The sequence below is a fragment of the Trichoplax adhaerens genome, genomic scaffold (assembly GCF_000150275.1).
Source record: "Trichoplax adhaerens TRIADscaffold_1 genomic scaffold, whole genome shotgun sequence".
Classification (NCBI taxonomy): domain Eukaryota; kingdom Metazoa; phylum Placozoa; class Uniplacotomia; order Trichoplacea; family Trichoplacidae; genus Trichoplax; species Trichoplax adhaerens.
In genome coordinates, this window is record NW_002060943.1 from 526333 (window position 1) to 546459 (window position 20127).

General features: G+C 31.8%; 2 protein-coding genes across 2 annotated transcripts; one reads left to right on the forward strand and one right to left on the reverse strand.

Moving 5' to 3' along the window:
* Positions 1–1097: 1097 nt before the first annotated feature.
* TRIADDRAFT_51303 (uncharacterized protein) lies at positions 1098–7771 on the forward strand (the record flags this gene model as incomplete). Its single annotated transcript, XM_002107577.1, has 26 exons — positions 1098–1137; positions 1217–1315; positions 1463–1580; positions 1691–1781; positions 1879–1977; positions 2074–2190; positions 2299–2564; positions 2666–2813; positions 2901–3020; positions 3135–3329; positions 3421–3894; positions 3989–4056; positions 4159–4225; positions 4302–4411; positions 4527–4596; positions 4671–4769; positions 4994–5086; positions 5165–5215; positions 5302–5379; positions 5469–5504; positions 5580–5762; positions 5847–5939; positions 6100–6178; positions 6425–6451; positions 6566–6709; positions 7608–7771. 26 exons carry the CDS (start codon positions 1098–1100, stop codon positions 7769–7771), a joined length of 3129 nt encoding a protein of 1042 aa, XP_002107613.1.
* Positions 7772–9813: 2042 nt separating this feature from the next.
* TRIADDRAFT_51304 (uncharacterized protein) lies at positions 9814–19492 on the reverse strand (the record flags this gene model as incomplete). The annotated part of the gene is made up of 25 exons (XM_002108393.1): positions 9814–9950; positions 10137–10160; positions 10332–10410; positions 10519–10668; positions 10772–10948; positions 11319–11354; positions 11514–11591; positions 11894–11944; positions 12023–12115; positions 12264–12362; positions 12515–12584; positions 12800–12909; positions 13025–13091; positions 13554–13624; positions 13696–14295; positions 14584–14775; positions 14957–15076; positions 15241–15391; positions 15521–15798; positions 16010–16126; positions 16264–16377; positions 16486–16576; positions 16726–16864; positions 17088–17174; positions 19465–19492. The coding sequence occupies 25 exons, from the start codon at positions 19490–19492 to the stop codon at positions 9814–9816; spliced, it is 3159 nt and encodes a 1052-aa protein (XP_002108429.1).
* Positions 19493–20127: the final 635 nt, after the last annotated feature.

Sequence of the window (20127 nt, forward strand, 5' to 3'; positions counted from 1 at the left end):
TTTATGTCATACAATACAGTATGTCATTAACTGTAATCATCCAACATTGGTTTTATGTCTAGTTTAAATTCGTTTTAGTAATGCTGTGTGATAGCATCGCAGAGGCTTTGCCACGCACATGTACTTCTTTCATGCAATCGCTGATTCTATGGCCAGACTTACTTGTACTGTGCTTAATTATTATTATAATTATTGTTTCCATCAGTTGTTGAGCATGGGCTATCACTAATACATTAATTGAATGCTTATTAATTATTACATAACAGCTTGACCTGGGTATCGAAATAAATTGCTATATCAGGGCGGGTGCAATAATTATAATTATTAATAATTTTATTGAAGTTACTTTGGGCGCTCTTACTGATGGATATTTGAGGCAAAGGGAGGGAAGCAAGATAGTCCAGTGACCGAATTTTAAACATTGAGATCATCGGTGACGTGCGATAGAGCGGATATGTTCATTTCTAGAGTATAGAACACGTTTGATGTTTCATTAAGATAGTCAGCCAGCACCTAAATAGTTTAAACGATGTTTGTTTTAATCAACATATTAGCGTCTATAATACACTGTAGCATGTATGAATGAATGAGTACTAATAATATGGAAAGGTGCGTAAATATTACATGTACCTTTATTAAAGCTGTACAGATGCTGCATTCTAAAATATTAAAGATCATGGTGTCTAATGACTGATATGTATTCTAAAAATCAGGTAATTCAGATCTCGAAAAATACATTAGGATAAAGATCACGAGATAAAGCGTATTTGACGATCTTTAGCATAAGAGTATCACATAATTTTTAAACATTCGGCTATAAATAGCTACGTATACGAAATATTTAGTAACTGTTATGGCAACAGTCCACCCACATTGGACTGAACTTCTCAAAATTGAGATATTTACCGTAGCATAAATTTTCCATATGCAACTCTAGAAGTGATTTTAAGTGATTACACGTACGTATGTATCGCTAGCTAAAGAATAATTAATTAGCTATCTTTCTTAAACTATGTAGTGAGAAATAAAATTGTTAACTGCACTATCTGTAAGCTACTATTGTTGTAATCTCGAATAATATTGTATTATTCAATTGCATGTCTGATACAGATACTGCTATCGTGAAACATATAGATAGTAAAGCGGTATAGACACTCTGGAAGCAGGATATTAATTTAATTTTATTCCATTTCGTATTGCAATATCTATTATTCAGGTTTTACTACACCGTTAGACATTCGAGAAGAGGAAAAGAAACCTATTGCTCTAACTAAAGTTGCGCCAGCTATTAGAATGAAATTTGCATATCTTACAGGTAAGATATAGACAAGTCTATTGTATTGTATTTGTTATGTCATTAAGTAGTAGTAGTTACTAGTTAAATTTTAGGAAGCTGTTGCATCTTTTCGTATCGTAGGAGCATCGCTACAAAGTGTCACTTTATTATTTCATAACATTATAGGAACTCGAACCAAGACTGGATGCCCTATTTTATCAATGCCATTATTTAATCATTTCGGTACTGTCGTTACGGATGATCTTTTGAAGGAGGTCATTCAATATTTTGTTGATAGTACTATGTAAGTTGACGTGATGATCTGTTACAATAACTGTAACATTGGATAATTCTACAAGATACTGTAAATAAATTATAATAGTTTTGAGCAGATTTTTGCTTTTAACTTTGCAGGGTACATAGCAGTAGCAAGCGATTCGCTGTTGTACTTGATCGTAGATCGTCTTCATGGAATTCTGTTAAGTCACTATTGCGCAAATTGCAGGTAGGTCTGCTTAATGTATTAAACGAAAAGAGCTTAAATCTTTTCCTGGAGGGTTTTTAAAAATGGACTACATGGTACTTTTTATGTTAATCTCTAGGAGTTATTTGGCCGTTACATTGATACGCTATATCTACTTAAGCCACAAAAGATGATGGCAGTACTAGGAGGTGTATCCAAGTCTGAATTTTCTTTTCAAGTAAGTTACGTAGCAAAGGTGCTATTCATTCGGAAATTTATTTCCTAAACGGTTCTAAATTATGGCGTATCATTATATATCCACTTTGCTATGCAGATTATGCTATTAAATACTATTGATGAATTACATCAGAACATTGGTGGTATTTTCCTAACTCAAGAATTCGGTGGATTTCTTAAGTTTGATATAAATACTTGGCTTAGTCATAGGACCGTAAGTGATGAACTCTTATTATTATCGTAAATAAATATTTGCGCCTCTTCTTATAGTTAGAGTTGGCTTGAAAGCAATAAAAATGAATTAGTTAAAATACTCTCCTAGTTCGTAGAAGATGTTGAAAGCAAAGCAAGGCTATTGTTAGCGAAAATAAACTCTTTCGTTGGTTTCATTAGCCATCGAAAGAGCCTTATATCTGACAAGGCGGGCACATTGACGGAGACTACAGAATTCTTGAGTAAGGCGTTAAATGGTCAGCGTAGTGATTATTATAGCATTGTTGAAAAAATTAAAGAATTGACTGAGGAAGTAAGAAAATTCAAAGATTCATTTAAAGACCACTCTAAAGAAAGCATTATAACCAAAAGCGGGTAAGTTATTTAAATGTTGATTAATTATAATTATTAATGATTTAGAAGTTGTTTTATTTTAGACTGTATTAAATAATTAAACTTGTGTTATGTGTAATCAGTATCAACTTGGATACTATATCCAAAATAAATGATTTACTGGCGCGATTATCGGATACTCGTAACGACTTTAAAAAGAAATGGGTAAAACACGAAGATTATGGTATCCAGCTGTTAAAATTATATAAATTTGAAGTTGACTTAAGTGAGGTAAGGTAGATTGTGATGAATCTTAGATAAAAAGTATGAGCCATAATCTTGTACCAGTTTTCTCAAGATTTGATTATTTGTATTTAGATGGCAAAGAACATTAACATTGTTGATAAAGAATTGTCAGCGGAAGTTAATTTGGGAGATTCTATTGATCATGCAAAGTTACTTCGAAAGATTACGACTGAATTGCAGATAAAATTTAAGGTATATTACAACATTTTCAGTATTTTAAATTGGTTGAAATAAACTAATTTGTAAATTGAATACCATATTACTATTTGTGCGATTAAAATATCAATCGATCACTTCAATACATAGGATACAAAGATGACTTTGATGAAAGCTGGAAGCGAAATAAAGCAATTAAATTCTGATGACAAAAGCGTTGAATCTGAACGTTTAGTAACTATGTGGAAGGAACTCGATACCCAATCAAATAAACTAGAAGGAAGATTTAAGGCGCGATTAAAAGCTTTATCTGATGTCTTGACGTTATATGAGCATATTAATGATGTAAGTATGCGTATTTGGAAAAAGATATTCTTTCATTATACGGTTAATTTGTGTAATTTAAAATGTTAACTTCTTAACGGTATACCACAAGATCGATAAATGGTGTTCAGAAAATTTAATGAAGCTGGCAATGCAATTTCGTACTGAATTTCCTGTCGTGGAGCAAAAAAATATTAAGAAAGAATTAGAAAAAATCACAAAATCTGCAACATCCATAAAATCTGATCATGTAGAAAAATTACAGGAATTTTCAGTTGACCATTTAAACCAGAAATTTAAGCAAAAGATACAAGATTGCGTATCTCACTTTAACAAAGTTACGTTAGCTAGTCAGCGACAGTCTACGATGTTAGATAAGTTAGCGGCTACAGCAACAGAAGAAAAAAAACTGAAATCTGCAACCAAGCGGTCTGTCAGTGATAGCGGACCAGCTAGTTATGAGCCAAAAAGTCCTTTGGCTAAGCGAAAGGATAGTACTTTGCCTTCTAAAACTTCGACGACAAGTAAGGCTAATAATTCGGTTCCTGTAACTGGTGATCGTGAGGCGATAATATCCCGCTTGAAGGTATCGATTTTTATCCCCAAATTATGAAGGTTCTAACATGTGCGAATTATATAATATTAATGTTCTACTCGCGTATGTGTACTGATTTGTTTAGGAGCATCTTGTTAGTTTACAAGAAGACGTGGATACTGAGACCGACCAAGATATTTTACGTAAACGAAGGTAAAATTAGATCACAGTTTATAAACCTCTGCAATTTAATTTATTATTCGCGATAACATTGCCTACTGCTTGGAATAAATGATTTTGTTTGTTTCCAAACAGCCGAATAATGGATGAACTTATTAATACCGAAAGGAGCTATGTCAACGACCTAGAAAGTGTCATTGGGGTAACTGTTCTCTAGTAAGAAATGACATTAAAGTAATGGCATTGATGTTTTCATGTTTTTGTTTATTATAAATTAGAATTACATGAAACATTTTGACGAAGGCAGTTCCACGTTACCAACTGTTTTAAAAGGAAAAAAGAAAATTCTATTTGGCAATCTAACTCAAATTTACAGCTTTCATCATGGGTAATACTTTTTTCTGGTGTAATTCATTCTGACTGTAAAAATTGTGTGTTATACAATAATTACTTTCGTCGAAATCTTAACTTGTGACTTTTACGTTACTGGGTGTCTTGTAAAGTTCTTTCTTAAAAGCTTTAAACGACTATCGGCAATGCCCGGCGTTAGTTGGCCAGTGCTTTCTTAAATTTGTACGTAGACAATCATATGTGTATACGGTATAAACAATATAAATCTTACATACAAGTCTAATATTATACTGTAGAAGCCGGAATTTGATAGCTATTCTGTTTACTGTCAAAATCGCCCCCATTCGGATTCGTGTTGGGAAACACATGAAAGGAGCTGCGCAAAATTTTTTGACGTAAGTGAGGATAGTGCGTCCATGCAGCGATTCTAAAGTATATGTTCGTGAAAGATTCCTAATAGTTATGTACATCACTGTAACTTTCTCATTTATGTATAATTTAGTATTCATTAGTGATGAATGATAGACTTGTGTTTGCTAATGAATCACGTAGTTAATAGAATTTACAGCTCAATATCAATTCATTTGCTTTAATATTATAAGTTTTCTAATCTTTATAGACGTGTAAGGCCAATGCGGGTCATATCTTGCCCTTAAATTCTTATTTACTAAAACCGATACAGCGTATTACGAAATATCAGTTATTACTGAAGGTTAGAAATAAACGATTTACTTTCGTTATAGTGAATAATATTGGCTTAATATTCAATAAGCATAATTTATTAAATTAGGATATGACAAAATGTACGGGCAACTCTAAGTTTGGGTCAGTTATTATCAAGGTAAACTGCCTGCTTATTCCCTACTGAAATCTAAGATGTTACAATTTATTTTCTATTAAAGGTGTAAATTATACTTATGTCTTTAGGAAGCGTTAAGATTTATGCTATCCTTATTAGAAAGGCTGAATAACACAATGCATCAAATGCTGATTACAGGATTTAAAGTAATATTTGATTAAAATTCAGAAATATCATGGTATAACGAATTGCCTTAATTATATATATGGTTGAATTTTTTTTCTTTTTTAATTAGGGAAATCTAACGTCTGAAGGAGCCATTTTGATGCAGGTTCTTGATTAATATCTTAGTGATTATAATCCTGAATTTTTGCGGCTTAAAAATTAAAAATTATTACTTTTATAGGACTCATTCCAGACACATGAAATTTTCAAAAAATCTGCAATACCTGCTAATATTCCAGGGCAACGGAAAAAATACAAGCCAAGACATCTTTTTTTATTCGAAAATAATCTCTTATTTACTAAGAAATTAGTTGATGAAAAGCAAAAGAAAAACGTATCATATCAGTTTAAGTCAAATATGAAGGTAGCGATAAAATTACCAGTTTTTTGCTTTTAGGATTCTGGAAGTTTTTCGATGTAATCAAGCCTAATATTGATATTTTTACAGCTTAGCAAGCTAGGATTGACAGAGACAGTAAAAGGAGATCAGTTAGCTTTTGAATTATGGCTAACCGGCCGTGAAAGGGTCGTCATTGTTCAAGTATGGTGTCTTATTGTTTCCTCGTTATAATGATTCATATCACTTAGGCGTTATTTCGGTTATACATTTTGCCTATCAGTTGACTGTAACTTTTATATTAAAAGATTTTGTTGATTCAAATTGTTCATTAAATTGTTGTATTACATATGCTTGTATATAGGCTGCCTCAGCAGACATTAAAAACAGATGGGTTGAGCAAATTCGACAGTTGCTGCTACATCAACTGAAGTCGGCAAAAGGTTGTTACTAATTGAAGAGCTGTCGTAGTGTAATAGTAAACATGTAAGAGTGGTAGTACTTTAGATAACATGACTTTAGTTAAGATGTAATCTGTACAATACTGCACTATAACTATCTAAGACATGTTATAATAGTGCTTTAGTCTCCAAGGAATCTATTTGCTTGCAGTACATTCTTTTACCAACTGTTACTGGTCCTAAAGGCAATGTTTAAAATTTCATTTCTTTCGATATTTTTTTTGTTAGGACAAGCTAGGGCTATGTCGTTCAATGGTGAGTCTGCAACTGTGCCCGTAATTTTTTATAATAATGTTTAGACGATAACTTCAGTAGTACCACATATTTGATTGTTAGGATGTATAATTATTTTTTATGACGATAAATTAGCTCATAAGGATGTTAAGAGTAATCAAGGACAGCTATCAACGCTTGCTGCTAATACGCTAGCAGTATTGCCAATGTTTGCAGACGGGAATAGCGATGCTGAAGATATGTGGTCAGATAGTGAATTTGCAGATGGCGACGATGAAGGTTTTGATTAACTCTAGAGGACAATAATTTTTATGGCGATTATGTCGACTATATTTTAGCACATGCTGTTGATGTTGTATTATAAGCATTTGTTTACAACGAAATGCAATATTTGTAATATATATTCAGTGCATCGTTTACTTCGTTGAAACTCTGTCACGATATACCATGTAGCTTTACTATGTCTGGAGCTGTTTTAAGATACAGCTTGCTATCAGAATTACTAAACGATAGCTACGACGAGTTATAAATTTTGTTGGTGCTTTCTTTTAGATTTCTTTTGTAATATAATAGTTATGAAAGCACTTTTATAAACAGTACGATAAAATATTGGATGATATTTTGATCACTGGGTTATGAGCCTTACATCGATAGCTTGCCAACTTTTATTTCAGATTATTAATGTAGTCAGATCTTAACTTTCGCACTTTCTGCGATAGTTGACTATCATGTTATTTGTTAATTGTAAGTTACATTATCGTATTGATAACAAGCCTCACGTTTGTTTTATGGTATTCGCCACCGTATGACTCGATTTTTAAAAAATTTAAAACATTCAGTCATATTAGTATATCTTGGTATACCAATTCCAGTTGTAATTAAGAAATGTAGTTATATTCCTCAATGTATAGGATAGAGCGTAAGGAAAATTAATAAATTTAATGGCCTCTTAGGACAACATTCTATTCTAGAAAGGCTTAGGAAACTATCGATTGACTTAAGAAAATGAAGCATTATTTTACGAATTACTAATACCCCAAATTTTGTGAACTCTTTTGTAATGGAGCTAGAAATTTTGATTAATATCTATGTTCGTGAATCTCACTCCGGACATACGCGTGTGGCTGCATTCAATGTGTGTTATCATTAACTATGACTATTATCCGTATCATGGTAGTTGTTCCTACAAGAATATCTAGTGATGAGTTAGATAATAGCTTATTTCTACAGAAGCATGAACTGCGCGAAGTCATGCACCTCAATTTCGTAACGATTGTGATTAGAAAGGATTGTTCCTTCGATGATTTTATATTGATTTATGATGGTTACAATTTTCTCTAGGCAGAAAAATAAAGGTCCTAGGGAACAACAGTGTAGTTGCTCTTGTATATCCTATAAATCAGATCCTAAAAATGCTATATATAATTTAGAGAGCAGTTGCAAAGGCCAGCTATGAGGAAAATGGATTGTTTACATCTACACGAGTAGTTTGCTTACCAATGGAATATGAAGTCGTAAGGCATAGTACGGTTGTGTTTTTAATCTTTCTATAGAAAGTTAAATTAGAATAGGTCCAACATATCGTCCTAGATCTAAATGACGATATAATTCTTTATGTATGGTAACTAACATAGAATCATTATAAGAGCACCATATCAAATAAAAATTTTTACAATCGCTGAATACTCTACAATCTCATGGGTCATATACGTGTATGAACAACAAAGGGAAACAGATTCCATTAACGATAATTTAATGAGGTGATAGATAAGTACAACATAAAAACAGTCGAAGTTAAATTTCTTAACAGAAGTAGTTCTTACAATACAGAATAATTAAATGTTGTTTGTTTGTACGACATAAAATTAAAAGAATATTGTCTGATATGTGAAATATTACAGCATCTACAGATACATATTAAGAAATGATAAATGAAAACTAAAAATTTTGGTACAAAAGTTTAAAAATGTGATATAATACATCCTGCATAAAAATTATAATGTGAAAGGAATCCCCTTTAATAACATTGACTTACTGGTTAAACTTATCAATCTAACCAACGGTAATTAAAAATATTGCCATATCGACTGTAAATCTTAAAAAGCAGCACCACTTTGCCAAAATCAAACAAAGTTGATAATTTTGTCATCTTACGGCAATCCGTTTAAATAATTATAGAGTAGTAAAGTCGTTGATCGTGATAATGTATCACTTTTTCTCTATATGCTCGTACATCGAACAATTATATGATTATCAACAATGTTAAAGATATATGATCGCTATCCCGAAAATCATTACTGTTTTGGTCTATTTTGCATTATGCTTTAAATGCCGATTTGGCTTGATAGATTCCTGTATAGATATATTATTTTAGCGGATAAATGTAATTGCAATTGCAGTAGGGTATTATAAGTATTAACAATACAAATTATTATTTGAAACCACTTATAAAATTTTCAAATTCGACAACTAGAATATCTTTGGATAATTATTTCAATCTATACAGCCACAGGTAAATGAGGAAATGCAAAATTATTAAAATATTTTGTGCCTACATAGCCTGTTCTATCTGTCAATACTATATTATTAGTTCTGGAAAGTGTATAAACGAAAAAATAAATGAAATGATATGATATTCCACATTAAAATAAAAAGACTTAGCTGTAAATACTGATTTATAGAATGACTATGTCAGCTAAGGATAGCATTACAACGATTTACAGTTTAATAGTATATCACTAACTTATGTTCACCAATTCGACTTAAAATTTAATGCAACGCAATGACTAAGCTAAGATACGAAAACTATAGAGTAGAATCAACCCAGTTATATTTAATTAAACCATTTGAATTATAGTCAGCACATGGTGAGGTGCGTAAATAGATTAGGTGTTGAATGATTATTAAATGAAGTCGAATACATTGCGCGGGTTTAAATTACAAAATATTTTACATTCCGCGAAAAGCGTAAAAGTTTCGATCACAAGGATGGATCTGCATCAACGAAGATTTTATCATACGAGTAAGTCATAAACGCATCTGAGTCAATCTTTCTCTTGCACAACGAAGGTGCATACTCGTATGTTCGGTAAGAACATATTTGCAATATTGTCCCGTTACTGTTCAGCATTAATTGCTTCATACCAAGTGGAAGCCCTATAATCAAAAATGCCCTTGTTCAGAAATTTGCATGATTTAAAAAAATACAAAATTGAATGCTACAATATTCTGATAAGCGCTCTATTTAACTGCAACTGTATCTCTATGACTGTAACTTGAATTATTTAAGAAAGTATACACAGTTAATAGCACTTTGGATGCACAATAAATTACTGAGCTAGTTCTTACTTGTTTGTCCGTCATATAAGACGATGGTTTAATTACTAAATTATGATTTCTTCACTAGCAGGCGTAGAAGATACGGGTGGACTATCGGAATCATTATCATTCCTATCCCACATTTTATCGTCGAAGTATGATTCATTACTATAGCTTCCAGGGTGTAAATGGGTAAGTCGCGCTAGAAAATATAGGAAGAATACATCTAGGTAAGATTTAAAAATTGATCTTAAATTTCTATAGCAATTTGCTATCCCATTTTAGTTTTAATAAACGCATAAAAGTATAATCTAAACAAAAAACTTTTGACAGTAGTGGGTGTAGTATAAGTTATTACCATGATAAGAATTGTCCGATATTAGCTTACCTTCGGTTTGCTCCGCAACAATTCCTGAGGTAAACAAATAAAGCATAAAATACTTTAATTAGCTCAGAAGGCAATCAAATGCTATTATCAAGTTAAAGTCATGGTATTTTAATAGCTGAAGAAAGTACAGTTTGATCTATTGACAAATAATCATTATTTTCGTATTTAAGAATTTCTTTTGAAAGATCAATATACCTTTGATCGTAGTTAATTGATTAAATAGAAGCTGCCTAATTTCATTAACCCAACTTTCTTTCTCTTCTGGAGTGGAAGCCTGAATAGATTTAGTAGTTGTTAATAGCATGACACAGCAAAATTAGCGCATAAAACTATGACAACAAATCTTACAGCAGTTGTAATAATACTGCAGATTAGGCTTTACCTGAATAATGTAGACCTTGGGTTGTCCAGGCATCCATATTTCGAATGCCAGAGGTTGATTTTTGGCACTTTCCGTCATCCCGATGTCACAAGTCTGTAAAAATAGAAAACTACTTTTAAGCAATATACGTTCGTAAATGGCCTTTAACGGCTGTAAGCATTGTATTATTACCGGTGATTTTTAAATATTAGCCTGGATTATAGTACATATTAATTAGAGCAAGACCTACTTGCTACAAATAATATTTAAGTACCTTTAAGTCACTTTTATATTTATAAATGTATTTTTTACTGCCGTCATCGTAACATTCTTCCTGTTTCTTCGTAAATAGTATCATTTTTTCATACAGAAAGACATGCCTTTGGGACTTATGACGGCGCACACTTAGTCTAATTCCACGTTTATTTACTTCACATACTTGCATGGATCCCTGACAATTTAAAGGTATAATTGGGAATAATTAAACAACGGAAATTAATACTGGATTGAGAGCGTATTAATGAAATCAACGAATATAGATATAGATATAAATATTATACAAAAATCGAGATCTTAATACTACAGACTGCTAAGCTACAACATGTAGTACAGTATGATTTTATAAAACATTGAGCTAATTTGAACTAAGCATTGTTGATTGGAATGTTTTATTGGTAGTCACCTTCAATGTACGCGCATAATTTAATTATAACTTATTATTTGGACTATAATTGTATATCAGCAATAACTTCGAAAATGTAGAAATGCATTAATATTTTGTCTTAGAGATTAAATTATGTATATAACATATAGACTTTTACCTGTAATATGAGACCTCCCTGCACTGCAAGATTACCCTATTGACGAAATATGTAATGATTGACAATGCATTCCATTTAAAAGCTAGTCATGGCAATAAATTCATGCGTGCTCTATCTAGACCATCTGCTTAGTTAAATGGTGATGATCTATTACAGAATCAATTGTAATTATTCGTATTACGACGACGATTTTACCTTAAATCCTTTAATTGCTATCTGATGCATGACGTCATTAGACTGTTTTAGTAAAATTTTCAAAAAATCGAGAGCGTCCTAAATAGAGATAACGTGAAAAATAGAGTCGTATGACTGTTAGAACGGTTAACTCCATAAAGTTTGATGAGGTGTATGAAAATATTTTTGTGTTCTGACTACTATGGTAATAATTATAATTAGCAGCAATCCGCATCTACGCTTGATACTACTCATATATATCGGCATAATTCTTCTATATGAAGAATTTACTTGTCATAGATTTGTAAAGTCTACTATGTGAAATTTAAAAATTTTAAAACTTTTTCGTTAAGTTTACATCTTTAAAATAGCAAACTAAATCGTAAATACTCATTATTTACCTTGAGATCGGCTGACCCACATTGTGAGTTCTTAGTATGCTTAAGTAAATCCTACCATGAAAGAAATATTATGTAAAGATTAATTCTTTAACGAGGATGTTTCTTCATTTTTGTCTGCAGATTACGTACCTTAAGTAGAAGTCCATACTTTGTTATTCGTTGAACTGGTTTTATCAAGTAACTGTTTAACGGAAGTTGTTGTTTAAGTTTTGATTGGCACTCCTAAGTGATTAGCGCAACAGTAACAATACTTTAATTAAATAAAATTAGATGGTTTGTTACAACAGTAAAAGGCATTTCAATTTTTGCAAGAATTTATCAAGAATTAATAAAAAAATGACAATATGATTATTGTGGATTGTAGATTTACTAAAAAAAACGGATGGTCTATGCCTCCAATTTCTTCCCATAGGGCTTCAGAACTTGGTCTATTCTTGCAGTAAACGGTGTACATTTTGAATTCATTTTTCTGTAAACATATATGAGATAGCAATATGACCGTTAAAATTTTTGTAAGTGTTAGCTGGCATAAGAGAAATCATCTATAACTTGCAGGTATTTTGTTAAGTCAACATGTTACGTACAGTTCAAACGTTAAAAACTCATCAATTACGAACTGACCTTTGCTGTAAAGCACCGTCCAACTAAGGCTGGTATGTCACGATGTTCTTCCAACTTTTTTAGAAATACTCTGTATCGCATTTCGGAATAGAATAACTCATGAGATTTGTATCGGTAATTTATAAAACAAATTTTTAGTTATTGCACCAGATTTTGCATTGAAAGAAATTAAAAGATTGTATCAAGGATGCACTCTTAATAATTGTTTCTTTCATTTAACTGCTGAGTACAGAAATACTAGTTTAGGACCGAGTTGGCCAAGCAAATAGTAACTTCGTCGTTTACCTGTGATGAAAGTTGTACAGCTGTCTTATATTGCCAAATAAAATATTCTTTTTACCACGTATAGCTTGCGGGAGTTTTGCTGCAGGATTATCCATTTCGTCGTAATAACCCTATTAATTGTCAAGGGTATAACTAGCTATTCTCAAAGCAATAAATTTTGCAAGATGTACCGATGTACAATTTATAATTACAGTCAGTTATTTCAGAAAATGAGACAGTTGTTACCGTTATAACGCTTCTTAAGTCATTAATATAAGATTTTTCAGTTTCAATAAGCTCGTTGATAATTTGTCTATTCGAAAATTCGATAAAATTCTTATCATATAGCAAAGATTTAAACGAATTATGAACATAAAATAATATGAATTTATATTAGGATATAATCTCGAATAAGAGGTTATGTTAGGCTATTACTCATATATTACCATATCAGAAAAAATTTTTATATTTTTATTTAGCCATTAAGTTATTATTAAGCCCAGTATAAGAACAATTGATATCAGAATATTGAAATAGGACTATTTAAAGTATATAAGATAATTTATATTACATTGAAACTACAGTTTAAATAGCTAGATCTCAACAGCTAAGCGATTATTATTCAAGTAAAAATGCCAAGAGTTCACAGTAATCAATTTAAAAGAATTTACTGCCATTCAAAACAAATTCCGATGCACGGATGTATCTTTTAATTGTTGTCCATGATGGTGTTATAATATGCTAGTATGATATCTATAATAAATTAGATACTTACCCTCTCTGTTTAAGAACATTTGCGTCGGTTTCTGTGTCTACTTCATTCTCTATAATTGCTTGCAAACTTTCCTATTTAATAACATTCGAAAAATTTTAATTTAAAAGTTCGAAAACGAGATTCGGATCGAGTTGATTTTTACCTGCAACGTTTCCACTAAAAGTGCAGAGGAAAGTCTAGATGATAGTAAAACCGATTTTCTTTTATAAGCATCGGTATCTCCTTCATTATAAACATCTGCTGAGGATAGCAAATGGATGTTTGTTTGACTGGAGCTTCGACTAGTTAAAGCACTATTAGCAATGCTATAAGGGGCACTTTTCGGACACGTTCCTTCACTCTCTTCAACAATAATATTATTGCCATCAATTGAAACTGTTCGTCGTCCCACATCGGTGTTAGATCGAACAAGATTAAATGATGGCTGAGATGAAGGTGACACCAAATTCTTTATCGAACCTCGATTTTGGACAAGTTGCCGGATTGTATTCCTTCTCTTACCACACATACCTTTGACTTGAAGATATCTTTCTAGTGCTTTCAAGGCATGAGAGTGAATATCTTTATCAGTTATGAAAGGATATTTCTCTTCAGTGTCTTGTAATAAATTGATGTTGAACTGATTCATTTTTTCAGTGCAGTCTTGTAATCTTTGCACCCATTCTTCAGCACTATCTTCTGATTCAAAATCGTCGACTTGTTTAGCTAACAACGTCACCGTTTCATTACACCACTCTAATACCTATAAAGTAATCAATTATATGATGAGTAGTGATTGCTATACGTCTAGCCTACGACAAACCATTATCAAATAGCTAGGGAATGCAATGATGTAACCGGTACCATTATGGATTGATATGTGCAATACCAACACTACATTTAGTAAATGCTGGCAGCTCAAACATGTTAATTGCTAACACTAAATAGGCATACAATACAATGCCGTACCAAGATCTCGACGTTTTAGTAATATAGCATTATACAGCTTTTATTGATCTATAGCAGGATAAGTGAAGGATAAACGACTTACTTCTTCTATACATTGATGTAAGGCGAGTGCTGCCTTTAAATTTTGTTTTCTTTCCGTTAATTTAACTGAAAAATCCTGCGATGCGGTTAATAATCGATTCAAACATGCTTGTAATCGATCAGCTGCGTAATGTGGTCTTTTCAATAACTGTCTTATCTCATCTCCTAAACATAACACTCGTTCGCAAGTAACCTGATACGAAAAAAGTGCACTTTAGTTATTCTAGATTTTATTGGAAGTACATTAAAGATTACTAAGATAATTTAATGTTTGTAGTCGATTTTAAGGAAAAATTTTTTAACTTAAAAGATTATAGTCTAGATGCTTCGAAATAGCCACTGAAGAGAGCATTTGGAATTCGTTTACAACTTACTTGGGCGTTACTTTCAAACTTTTTCAAATTTTTCAATAAATTGTTCGTACGCTTACTAGAATCACCAATATCTACTTCCGATGTGAGGACTTTAGCATATTCAGTCAACGATTGAACCAACTAGGTTATCAATAAAACGTTACAATTAGTTATTAATAGCATGGGGAAAGAAGAATGCAATTTTTGAGAAAAAATGATAATATTATACGTTTTAGAACAATAATAGTATTTATAACCGATAATATATTAATTTAGTACCATCATGCAATAATATTTTTTATTACCAGGTTAGATCCAGTTTCACACTGCCTTCGTTGAAAGTGTTGCGTTAGAACCGAAACTTTGTTTTGCCATAAATCAATAAAAGCTACTTTAGTTTCGTCCAATTGTGCTAACAGATTTTTCACAATAGAAACTGTTGCTAAGAAGTCCACACTACATAGGATAGAAGCAAATTAGCATAGCACATTGTTAGGGTTTATACAAACAGTTTCGGGGAAATGTTAGTAGAATACTTCGTTCAAGTAAGTAAATGTGACGTAAAATACTGGTAGCTAACATTACCTTGCATCTTCAATGTTGACATTATCGCTATTTTTGCACGTGTAATCGTCTTGAAATGATTCAATATCTTCAATAGATAATTCCAGATCTTTAATAAGCTGATCTTGCTCGGTTCTTTTTTTATTTAATACATTCTCGATTGCATCAGTTGTTTCATCTCCTTGATCGAATAGTCGACCATGTTTGATAACATTTTGGCAGTCGATAGATATCTGGGCAGCAAATTTCTCTAATTTCGATGATATATTTAGACCACGTCGATGAAGATGTTCTAATTTCTGAAGTATATCGAGTATGTTATCAAATTTACTGTTTGTAGTCACTTGATATAGCTAAAATACAAGATTGAATATCTGTACTATTTCGAAAATATATTGACTCAAATTTAGTTACTATAAAACATTAACTCTTATCGGTGTAATACTATAATTACGACGGGGCTTCTATAAGTTGTATATCACAAAATTTCAGAGCATTCATTCAACCTACCATGCGATGAAGGATCCAGAAATCGTGATCATAATTTAAGGTACCTCCTAGTTCAGTTGATAGTTGGTCTATATTGATTTCTTGATGTAATTCTTCTAATGAATGTACATAAACAACCTAAAAACGTGATAAAGTTGAGATCAAACACCTTTAATAACTGAAATATAAAAACACTATTAAGCTGACTATCAAACTTCATTGCATAATAGTTAATGTATTAGTCTTAATATTCTACTGTTTCCACGAAAGCTTACATTGATTGAGAAATTTGGTCTTGTTGACTGTCTTCCAATTTCCGCTAGTCTTTTCTTATAAGTTTTCGGAGATCTGAGTACATATAACTTAATGATTTCTGTTGGAAATAAAGTCTACATTGAATAGTGGAAAAAAATGAATACCCAGAGATTAGACAAATTCAGTTTTGCAATTTAAATCCAGGCTAAAGGATGCAGGTCATCCAAATTACTTCAATATACCTCAATGGTCCGTAGTAATGTTTTAATTGTTACAGATGACGACTTCCTTCTATCCAAAACGAATACAAAGCCATTCTCCCGGTCATGCTCACTAATTAAATAAATATAAGAGTTCTACATTAATGTCTACATACAATTATTAATGTTGCTCTCTAACTAAAATATACACTGCATATCCATCTATAATTTATCATCGTAATAATAGAAAAAATTTATTTTAATTATGCACTATGTAATTACCTAATAGACCGCATTAAATAACGAATAAGTATCTCTAATTCTTCTTCAGTAACCGTTTTTTGATTATCATCTGAATCAAAGTCGAATTTTTGGCTAGATGCAGGAAAGATAATTATTGGTGATCCACAATAACGACCACCTACAGGAATACAGATTGTAATTTGATTAAAATTACTGCTATAGATTATATAATTTCTCTCTAAATGATAATAAATTTTATGACGTACAAATTGAATTTTAATAACTATATTTATTAGACAGTAAAGTTAAACTTTAATTCATTGAATTTATGGCACACTATAAGCATGTTGATGTATGTCAGATAAAAATTAAAAAGCTTTGCAATTTTAGAATCAACATACCTGATAAATATGCATATCGAATCCGAAGGATGTCTACAATTTGTTTAGCGGATGATGGACGATTGGTACCTTTCTCCTGAACAATTTCTACAACCAATAAATGCGGATCAATATCAAATCGGTATCAAACAATTGTAGTTTGAATATATAATCTATTTGTTGAAAAATACACATTTGATGATTCATTCATAAATTTAACTTTCGCTTCAAAAGGCCTGTTATTATTGCTGATCCTTACTTATAGATCAAAAACAAAAAGTATTACTGTCGCATATCTATCAAATAGGAGATTTGGTATTGTACTATAGTCTGTATATAAAATCATTGCATTCCTGTTTCTAGCTTAATCTTTTACCTTCAATGGCTAATTAGTTATATTTATGTTTTCTCGATAATAATATCATTTTACTGGGCAGCCGTTCAAAATTTGTAGCACTTTCACACAAACCAGGTATGAACAAGATCGGGTAAATTTATTTTCAATGTTCAACGTGAGCTGTATTATTGTCGATTACTAGTATATCCCTCGTTCGTTATGCTTCGCGTACTATTGTATACGTACTTCCCTGGCTGAGCATATTACATGCACATAAATTTATCTGATCATAATTATGATACATATAATGCTGTATGATTATAATCACTAGTAGGTACCGCATTTTGTGCGATACCAATCTGCCAATAAACGATCTTGCTGCTAGATTAATTACACAAATGGCAAATGATTGCCATTTGATTCGAAAAAAATACAATTTTCAAAATGGTAGTAGCCGTACTCGCCAAATTATATTTATCAGACACTATATCCGAAACACATTTGTTTTTACTACACTTCTAAAGCAGCTACGACAGCATACCCCTCTATCAAATTGGTGTATCACTCCATAACTAATCATTTAATTTTACTTTTAACTACTGTATTATTATACCTGTCAGAATTATAGCTAATTGTGAAATGAACAACTTGTTCTCATTTAAATCCTAATTTAGCGATTGCCATTACTGACCATATTTAGCGATCAAACAATCAGAGTGGTTGGTCCAATGATAATATTGGTGCACGTAAGTAAAATAAATCAAATACGCCAACGATGTTATTTAAGGTACGACTAATGTCAAAAATTAGACAAATCAAGATGAAGATGGGTGGGGTTGATGGAGACTAACGTTTTCTGCACTCCACAATTATATGTAGTATTTTTGAACGTAGTTGGCTAAAATGAAATATGATACTGTACATTAGAAAGAATAAAGCAAAGCCGTGAACGATTTCTACTGCAGTATCAACAAATAAAGGATGCAATGGCCATATTGTACTCTTCTTAACCGTTCAACGTTCATTTTATACCGTACGTAAGGGACAATGAAATGAATTGACCGACAAGATGTGTGACAAAAAATTAATATAATGTTATGATAACGGTCTTATTTCATTCCATGATAATAAATAAACAAAACTAAATAAATGAGCGAGCCAAAATTATTTCAGGATCACCATGTGCATGTCTATGATGATTATATACTGTACAGTATATAATGAATCTATCTGTCCATTCAATAGTGATAACAATACGTCATGACATTGTATTGGGAGGTTTTATGCTTTGTTTTCTGGTCTTTATTTTTTATTTTACCCAGATTCTTGGTGATTCTATGGTATATTTGCCTACTTTTTCATTAGAAATACTATCATGACAATACTTTAAAATAACAATTAGGGAAGTATCTTGTGATGAGACGTAAAGCGAAATTTTTTGACCGATGATCCCAAAATTGGACATGTAGTCTTATTTATCCAACAATTATTTTCTGTTAGCGAAGACCAAAAAGTCATTTGATAGACATGTAGTAATCAACCAAGTCAATGACCATTTGGTTTACATGTGCGGTACAACAGAAATAAAGACCATTGGATCTTCTATATTCGATAATGACAGGATTGCAATTAAAAGCTATAAACAAATGGTCATCAGTGTAGTTTAGTAGCACAAGAATTGGATTATCACCTTCTTTCGTACTCCGCTGCATTGATAAAACAACATATAAAAATTGGCATAAGCACTTAGGCAGTTCAAGCGTGATCTTAACGTAGGTAAACTAAAATGCAACGTTTCAAGAGAGTAACGAAAAGCTATGGTTGAATGTATCCTATCAAACAAAAGTTCAAACAAAGACTGCGATAAATGATATTTCATGGTTCATTATAATTGTTTTAGTTGATTTTTGTGAAAAAATTGATTGTAGATTCACAGCATAGATATATTTTAATTATCATCAACGGTTAGATCACATTCTTATTAGTTGCTACATAAAACCATAAAATGATGATATCCTAGATGGAGGTACAACTGATTTTAGTTCGATATCATTAACGTACTGAGACATGAACGGGTGATTTCAGCCATGGGTGGGTTTGTAGATTATCGCAGTTCTTTACGGGTTGATTTTATAGTAATGGGATAATTGGGTAAGTAGTAAAGAATTATCGGACTTTTAATAATAATTAAGCAAGGACAGTAGCGATGGATTAATAGCATCGATATGAAAGCGGCAGCAGAACAATTCCGATTTCAAGTTAGCATTCTACTTCAACTGCACAGGCAATTTTTATCGTTAATCGTGTTTGTTGAAAGGAGTCGACACGATGAGAAATTCAAGGTAATAAATAAAACTTGCGTTGTCGTAAAGATGAAGAGTAACTGAATTTTACTATTAGACACATTGGCCAGTTGCCTTTAGTTTGGGAAGCGATTGACAATTCATGAGGCCATCAATTACTTAAAAAGAAGTAATACTATAAAGAATGAGATGAGCAGAATTACGAACTGTATAGTCGATACGAAGAAACGCATCACCAAGCAGTTTTCCTTGTCGATTGATTCTCTTTCTACATTGGCTTCTATTTGCTACTGTTGTCTCTTACTCAAGCTGAAGATTACAGTTTTTAAGGACATCGGAATAACCGCCAAAAGAGTAATGTAATGAAAGTGCTTACTAAATTAGTTTTTCTTGAATTATTTTTTGGTCTTTATCATTGATA